Below are 8,657 nucleotides of genomic sequence, written 5' to 3'. Positions count from 1 at the left end.
ATGTGACTAGTAATGGTGATGTAACACATGCCGTTTTTAGTTAGTGCGTTTTCAGATTGTAAAAACGTATGCATAGAAAACGCTTCAGTTTTTAATTGCGCAAATTCAGAAAACCGGACAAAAACGCATACGTTTTTTATGAACTAAAAACGCCATATGTGACATCACCCTAAGGTGGCATTATGACCCCCAGTACAAGGCACAGCTGGTAATGGAGCTGGCTTTGGCTCATAACCTCCCTCAGAATCACAAGCTGCATGTGTGCCTCCAGCCCAGGTGAGACTCCGTCCCCGCGGCGGCCAATGAATGATGACGAGAAGGGAAATTGCCGCCCTGCCCCCCACAACCACCAGCACACGCCGGCCAATCTTTTGTTGTCTTTCCTTTCACTCCTTCCATCTGCCGGCGGCGCCTGCGCAGAAGCCGCTCTATTCTTCTTTTCCTTCCGCTCTCACACAAACTTGTCGAACAATACAGTGGTTCTGCTGATCACACCCACTTGTCGTCACGGGGTAAAAGTGGCTAAATTGGCCAATTGCAATGTATCTTCGGCTTGTATTTTTGAGTGGCGGTGACTAGGACCAATCAGAAAACAGGAAGGAAGAAATCCGCGTAAACGCGTAGGCCAATAGTTAGAAGGCGGAGGCTTTGAGCGTGTGGGGGTTTGGTTGTGGCCTGTTTCCGTCTGGTAGGCAGGAGGTTCCCTTCGTGCGCGGGAGGTCGAGGGCTCAATCTGAACATCGGGCGCTGCGTAGAAAAGCTCAGGCTGATAAGGTAACGCTCCCCTCCGCCCTCCTCCTGCTCGCAGCGGACATGGCGGCCACACACCCAGCTGCTGTTCTGTTCTGTGTGTTGTAGGCCCGGGCACGGAATGTAGTGATGGCAGGGAGGCCTCTGCCGCAGTCCCTATCATTAGTATATAGAGTGTGAGGAAGGCGCAGTAAACCCCACAGCTCACACACTATTGGGGAGGCCCATATAGACTGCCTGTACAATGTGTATATGTGGGAGCAGTGTCAGCCTGCAATATCTTGCACTTGTGACGTCCACCAGGGAACCCCCCTATTAGATGGAGCTGTAAGTGCAATCTCATAGAGTGTAAGCTCTTTGGGCCTCCCTTATATTTTCATCTGTTCATGTTACTGCTCTGCAATGTCTAATTTTGTTGGTAGATGTACCCTACGATGTGTACAATGTTATGGAATATGATGGTGCTATATAATCACAGTTCTATTCATTTTTATCAAGTGATATGCTTTCCATCCCATAGAAATGAAAGCCAAACATAGAGAGACATAAATTCTCTGCGCACAGGTGACCAGGGGACCCCCAATTCCATGATTATTCTGGTGCCTCATGATTTGTTTTTTATCTTCTAGAGGATTGGTTCTGATCTGCTGTTTCTTTGTAGACCGGATCATTATGTAACACACTTAAATGGGTTATAACATAAGACCTGTTTTGTGTAGGATGCAGGGGTCTATTCCTGCACTGTCCTTCTGTGAGTCAGTAAGATGAGATGCTACTATCATGTGGGCTTGTCCCATGTGTTACATGACGGCCTGTTTGACTACTATGTTGTATTATGCTGTATGAACAAACATTATCTTCATAAGAGGTGCTGGTGATCCATGAGCCAGAATCATCAGTGTATTTGCATTATGTATATATCAAAGGGCGACAGAGCCATTTAATTGTGCTAGAACTGCAGCTCTACAGATTTGTATATGTTTTTGATCTTTCAGGCTTCTTTTACACTTACAAATTTTTATTTAACAGTTAAAATGCAGGGAAATAGAGGCTATAAAATGGAGCAGCAGAACCATGCTCATAAGAAACCCCAACATCAACAGTACCATCAGCATCAGGAATCGGAAACTTCACCTACCAACGGACAAAAATCTAGCGGGCCCAGTAAGTGTTGGTCATGACCTGTATGTTTCCAGTAGAGGCCCCCAGTGTCTTAAGGTTCTCATCCCTCACCTTTATCTTATTTCATTTGTTTAGATGATGGAGTCACCATAGATTTGAAGAATTTCCGTAAACCTACAGAGAAGACTTATACGCAGCGTAGTCGCCTCTTTGTCGGTAATTTGCCCAACGATGTTACTGAGGAAGAGCTGAGAAAATTGTTTGAGAAATATGGAAAGGCGGGCGAGATCTTCATACACAAAGACAAAGGATTTGGTTTTATCAGACTGGTAAGTTTTGTTCTCAGCAGAGATGTCACATTTCCTGTGTACTATAAGCTTTGTTGTGTGTGTGCAGTTTGCATGACCTCTACTGGACTGGAGATGGGGTAGATATCTGTAAAGAAAGAATTACTGAAACAAATTACAGTTTTTCTTGATGAGATGTATCTCCTTGTTCTGCACTAATATTATTATTATTATTTTTTTTTTTTTTAAGGAAACCCGTACTCTGGCAGAGATAGCTAAGGCAGAGCTTGATAATCTTCCTATTCGTGGAAAACAATTGCGTGTTCGCTTTGCCTGCCACAGTGCTGCTTTGTCAGTGAGAAACCTTCCTCAGTTTGTTTCTAATGAGCTTCTTGAAGAAGCCTTCTGTATGTTTGGCCAAGTGGAGAGAGCTATAGTTATTGTGGATGATCGCGGCAGAGCAACAGGCAAAGGGATTGTTGAGTTTGCATCTAAACCAGCAGCCAGAAAGGCTCTTGACCGCTGCGCTGATGGGTCCTATCTTCTTACTGCGTGAGTAGCAATATTGATCTACACACAAAATAAAGGTGGTGATACTCATATAACTACATAGCAAATTAAATTTAAAGGCCATTGCAAAAACAATTGAGGGTTATTTATTAAAAAAAAAAATTTCTATAGAAATTTGATGTATATGAATGACCTGTGAACATTGCTTAAACAAAAATCCATTAGCAGTTCCTGGCCTGCGATTCTGGGCCGAAGTGCTAACTTCACATTCATTGTGCATGACTGTCAAGCCAATCATTGACCTCAGAGAATATGATGCCAGCACTTCTAGTTTATTGTGGGGCGGTTGTGGCCGGACCTCCTGAGAAGGGAAAGTGCGATTTTGCTGACATTAGTGGGACTGGATTGTCTTCCCTGCTGGGTTTGGATTTCATGTACAAATATATATTAGGAATACTAAAGTATTCCAGAAAAAGATTATTTTTATCGCTCTATGACATCGCCCACCTTGGTGTATAAGATATTGGTTGCCTCCACTTTCTAACATATGGGAGGCATTTAGGTTTCTTTTTGGTGGCAGATGGTTGCATACATAGAGATGCAAGTCTCGCCCTTTTTATCTATTCATGATGAATTAAAGCCATTGTTTTGTCATTTTGATGTGCAGCTTCCCCCGTCCTATTACTGTGGAGCCTATGGACCAGCTTGATGATGAAGAAGGATTGCCTGAGAAACTTATTGTTAAGAATCAAGGCTACCACAAGTACGTATGAGGAATTTATTTTCTCCACCCTTTAGTAGGTGGTATGTCATATACTGTTATTTTAGTGCTAGTTCAGTAATACTTTGTAAGGTATTAATATGCCAGCGAAGTATCATGTCTATTCCATGATGTTTTACCTTGTAAGAAGCAGTAGTGGTGACAAAAGCTTATATACGGATCTTCAAGGATATATACATTCAACATTCATATTCTAAATATGCATAATGTTTAATTCCTCTAATAATGAAGTAATTTTAGGAGTTTTAGGCAAATGCCCCTATATTGAAAAAGTATTTATAATTTTTCATTGCTTGTGTTTCTCTCTCAGGGAGAGGGAACAGCCTCCTCGCTTTGCTCAGCCTGGAAGCTTTGAGTATGAGTATGCAATGCGCTGGAAAGCCCTTATTGAAATGGAAAAACAGCAGCAGGATCAGGTGGACCGAAACATTAAAGAAGCACAGGAGAAGATGGAACTGGAGATGGAGGCAGCAAGACATGAGCACCAAGTCATGCTAATGCGACAAGGTAATAGGCTATTAATGTGGGAACTAGTATCCCCAATATATATATATACAAGTTTGTTAGTTAATAATGTACAATCATATCAGGTAGTTGATTAATTGTTTCTTGGAAACTTGCATGTTTGGATGTTAAAGGGGTTAGCTACAGAAATTGCCCATGTGCCTCTACTGCTTTAATAATAATCTATGAATGTTCACCAATTAATGCATCACCTGATGCTTCCTTTAATGCTGTGTGCAGACTCTCTCTGCACACTGTAGGATCTTTGTTTACATGTGTGAACACTGATAAATGGGAGGGTCCTGTAGCAGGAGATTGAGTCATCCTGCTAATAGATATGCCTGGCTTTTCCGCTTCCTTAACCCCTTCTTGCATTACGAGGTAACTATAAGTTGTGGTGCAATTAAGAATGTATAGGGAGGGCACACAGGATGAGTTTACATAAATGGTGCGTGTCCGCTTCAATATGCGATAACTTCCAATTGGCTAACCATTCAGTTGCTGCTCTTCGAATGTGACTCTGGCACTCAAATAGCATGCTCCATATTGGAGGAGATCCTGGTTAAATGGATACTTCAGCACTGAAACATTGCCTATATTTGGGAAATGTGGGAACTTTTTGGTGCTTCTGTTTTATTTCCATGATGGTTAAGTTAACTGCTGTGCCTTCATGGTTTCCATCGCCAAGCTTTCCAGTTTTTCAGATAAGGAAATAACTGCTCTGTATTGGGAATGAAACTGGTCACACATTGATGGCCTATAGCCAAACTAAACTAGTTATAATTGCTGCAGAATGCTTTTTATTTCCCTTTATACATATTTGCATGGTACAGCAGAGTACACCCACATTATGGGGAGAAAACCACTCATTCTTAAAGCATTCATGTTACCATCTTGACAGATTTAATGAGACGCCAAGAGGAATTGCGGCGACTAGAAGAACTACATAACCAAGACGTACAGAAAAGGAAGCAGCTGGAACTAAGGTACTTAGTACTTCTTGGTCCTCTACACAGTAGAATAATGGAATAGAAAGAAGAGAATTTTAATAAGTGTTTTTACAGACACGAGGAAGAGCGCAGGAGGCGTGAGGAAGAGACGCGTCGACAGCAGGAGGAAATGCTCAGGCGCCAACAGGAAGGCTTCAAAAATGCCTACCCTGATTCTGTAAGTTACCGACACTATATTCTCCATCCTTAGGAAATTATTCATTTCATATTATCAATTTGTTAACCTTGTATGAAAGGCTGTAGTTAGTCTTATGTTATTTATATCTATTTCCACTGTTTGCCATTTGTTTTAATGCATTTGGGTCTGTCGGAAACAAATATCCCTATCCCAAATCATGGCCTCAATTTTACTTCATATCCCAACATCGGAAGTGCACAGTGTCTTGAAAACATCACAACATAATGTAATTTCAGTCAACAAGATGTGCTATATTACCTTTAACCAGGTGAAGGGATCAAGTTTGTAGTGAACATGGGAATATTACCTTTGTTATTGTTAATGTAATTGCAATACCTGGACTCATATTCACTATCGATTCTGTAATTTTTGGGGGTGCATTTGTAGAATTTGTTAGGGAAGCTTCAGTATAATTTGTAATGATATCAGCTAAAATGGGCTGATTGGGCTGTGACTCTTAAGCCTTTCCTGGGTCAGTGTATAAATTGGAATGACTTTCATTGAATATGACAAGTCATTAGACCCGAAGTCCAGCATGAGATCAATTTGCTCTATAACCACACACTGCACAACATTTTCAAAAATATATATTTATTAAATTGTGCATAGTCTAAGTTTGTATTTTTCTGTTTATTATAGAGGGAAGCCGACATGAGGATGGCAGCAATGGCAATGCCTGGTAAGTGAGTGTGAGACTTATGAGTCTGAGTTCTGTATTACAAATGGTAGTTTTCAAGTACAAAATTTCCCATTGTTTGGTATAGGGTCAATGGGAATGAACAATCGTTCTTCATTGGGTAACAGTACTGTCCCTGCAGGTGCAGCTCCGCCGACAGGACCTGGTACCTTGATGTCAGAAGCAGCTGGAATTGGCATGGTATGTCTAAAATAAAACATTGCATATATAGATAAATATCTAGGTATAAAAATGATATCATGCTAAGTTTTACTAGAGCTTTTGTTTTGTCTGTCTTCTATATCCTTGACTAGACATGCTTGATTGTTATACCATGTGTATATTACACTATTGCTCTATCTTATTCCTATGTTTACCTATTGTTGCATTGTACTCAATAAAACCTTGACTGATAAAAGCAAATAAATCATAATTAATAATACTTGTATTTCTCTCCCAGACTCCACCAGCAGCTGATCGCTTTGGCCAGCCTTCTAATATTGAAGCTCTGGGTTCAACTAACCAACAGGCTTTCCAACGTGGCAACCCAGGAGCTGACTTTGGTCCAAATAAGCGTCGTAGATATTGAGAATTATTTTTTTTATGATGTCATCAGCTGTATGAGTTGCCCAAGATTAGTGACTGGATTTGTATTGGTAGTATTCATGTTGTAGGGCATTCCCTGGTAAAAATGGCAACCAGTCCTATATTTTTTAGGCACATTTTGCTGAGGGAGTGTGAGTTGGAAGGGCAGTACTGCTTAAACTGAACTTATAACGTGAACTTTCCAAGAAATGTACTGCTTTACCATTTTTTTTCTAGCAGTAAAGGGCGAACACTTTCAGACAGTTTGAGGCTGTAAAGTGCCACTGTGCCTCCCGTTCCTGCCTTGCAGTCTACAATACAATTTGCATTACTGTCCCTCCAAAAGCAACCTTACAGCTGCCCTGAGCTTCAGTGGCAATGTAACTTTTTTTATAAATTTTTTTTTTCCTCCTCTTCTGGACCATACTGTATGTAGTGTTTTTTTGTACTTTTTTTTTTTAATTTCCCCATCATGATGTCCCACTGGGCTAAATCTTCTGGTTTAAGTTATCACTAAAGTCCCACAGCTTCTGTCATGTGTTCTGTTCACATCATCCCTCTGTGTATTCCTCAGCATTTTAAGGAGGAGTTTGGTTACTTGGCAATGTGAAAACTATTCATAAATAAATGGGATTTTAAGACTTTTTTTTGTTGTTAAAATCTGCACATATTTCTATTAAAGTTCTTTTGTACCACTGTAGACCAGCTCAAGGAATGAGGTAATTTCTCACCAAGAAAACTGGGAGAAAAGTAAGCTTCTCTAGTCTAATATCTGGCCTGGTTGAAGGGGTTCATCCATAGTTTATACGGTTGAAAAGACACATGTCCATTAAGTTCAACCAAAGAAGGGATTGGATGAGGAAGCGATTTATGGGAAACCATTCTATGTAACACAACCATGAAGGTTATTTAGATGTAAAAATGCATGTAGGCCCTTCTTGCTCTCTGCTGTCCCTAGTTGAACCGAGAATTGAAAAAACATGGCTGCTTCTTTCAAAATGCAAAAAGCAAGTTAAAAATCATTTTAAGGAATTTGTAAACCTGAAAAATCTGAATTGTACATAATTTTTTTTAAAAACCCACCAAAAGCGGTTGTTGCAACTTCGTTAATGTGTGTAAATCTAACAATGTAAGTGTGTGAACTTAAAATAAGAGTCTTTGGCCACCTCTATCCTGGATGTTGAGATACGGTTGGTAATGGAGGCCTTATAGATTCTATTTGATATCCTGCAGCAGTCCAATCCTTTGGCTACGGCACACTTGTAAAATAAACATGTAAGTTGTTCTCAAAAACTATTTGTGATAAATCTGGTGAACGGACAGACAAAGTAAGCATTGAAATCTATCCAAAACATACTTGGGGAAACCCTTGCTGTGTTGTGAGTAAACGTTATCAATTGCTTTAGAAGCAACACATTTCTGCGTGATGTATTATATTGACATATGATGACTGTCGGCCCTGCTACATATCTGGGAAATTCTGTCAATTGTATGTCAGTATTATACATCACACAAGGCATTTGTCACAGCTGTGATCACGGAGTAATACTTTTTTAAATGGAGCACAAGTTTAGCAAAACATTACAAGCAGATTTGTGTAAAGGTCAACTGTCTGATCTAAGAAAGAATAGAACTGTGCAAGAATTAAACATAATTTGCAAGTCATTCCAGAAATTTGGATCATGTTCTTTCACATAGCAAAGCCTATTTTCTATTGCTTATGAAGGAAGTCTGCATGGAACTGATATCATCAGAGATCGCATTAACGCCTCTACAAGCGTCTCTGATGCATGTAGAGGCATTTTTACTCCTAGAAAATCCCCTGATGCGTTTCAATCCGCATCTCAGATCCACGATTCAATGGATCGGAAATAGATCCGAGATTGTTATGGGAATAGGCCATGTTTAACAAGATAGAATATTGCCTCAACTTCCATAGCCAGTACCTTTAATACTGTCTGGGAGAATTTAAAGAATATATCAAGGTAGACAGAAATTTACTCCTACGGACCGTTCCCCTTTTGAAATCTGCGACAGGGTTTCTTGCAGATGCTTCAGCAGGAAGCTGCTCTCTAACTCGGTACGCCGGTATGACAGTGGGGTGGTGATAACGGATCAAAGACCAGATTATGCAATATACACTTTTCAGGAGATAACATGTTTGGAGCAGAATTTGATGATCTGCTAGAAAAACTGTCCAATAGGAAGAAAGGATTTCCAGAGGTAAGAAGAACCCCAAGAACTCAGTTTGTAG

General features: G+C 40.3%; 1 protein-coding gene across 3 annotated transcripts; it reads left to right on the top strand.

Moving 5' to 3' along the window:
- Window positions 1–589: 589 nt before the first annotated feature.
- On the top strand, window positions 590–7,047 carry NONO (non-POU domain containing octamer binding). 3 transcript variants are annotated; one of them, XM_072123038.1, is made up of 11 exons: window positions 590–774; window positions 1,780–1,914; window positions 2,008–2,201; window positions 2,410–2,711; window positions 3,337–3,432; window positions 3,761–3,957; window positions 4,856–4,940; window positions 5,019–5,121; window positions 5,782–5,821; window positions 5,907–6,019; window positions 6,279–7,047. In XM_072123038.1, the coding sequence occupies exons 2-11, from the start codon at window positions 1,785–1,787 to the stop codon at window positions 6,405–6,407; spliced, it is 1,389 nt and encodes a 462-aa protein (XP_071979139.1). In that variant the 5' UTR covers window positions 590–774; window positions 1,780–1,784; the 3' UTR covers window positions 6,408–7,047. The 3 variants fall into 3 exon arrangements, with proteins under 3 accessions (XP_071979139.1, XP_071979141.1, XP_071979140.1); XM_072123040.1 differs by having other exon boundaries at window positions 592–774; window positions 5,961–6,019; XM_072123039.1 differs by lacking the exon at window positions 590–774 and adding an exon at window positions 936–1,077.
- The last annotated feature ends 1,610 nt before the right edge of the window (window positions 7,048–8,657 follow it).

This window comes from Engystomops pustulosus, chromosome 9 (assembly GCF_040894005.1).
Source record: "Engystomops pustulosus chromosome 9, aEngPut4.maternal, whole genome shotgun sequence".
NCBI classification, from domain to species: Eukaryota; Metazoa; Chordata; class Amphibia; order Anura; family Leptodactylidae; genus Engystomops; species Engystomops pustulosus.
The sequence above is the reverse complement of the archived record's forward strand: the minus strand, read 5'-3'. Positions and strand labels throughout refer to the sequence as shown.

Coding starts and splice junctions, on each gene's coding strand:
- NONO (XM_072123038.1), top strand. CDS start 1,785: ATGCAGGGAAATAGAGGCTATAAAATGGAGCAGCAGAACCATGCTCAT. Junction 1,915..2,007: donor ACAAAAATCTAGCGGGCCCA/GTAAGTGTTGGT, acceptor TCATTTGTTTAG/ATGATGGAGTCACCATAGAT. Junction 2,712..3,336: donor GGGTCCTATCTTCTTACTGC/GTGAGTAGCAAT, acceptor TTTGATGTGCAG/CTTCCCCCGTCCTATTACTG.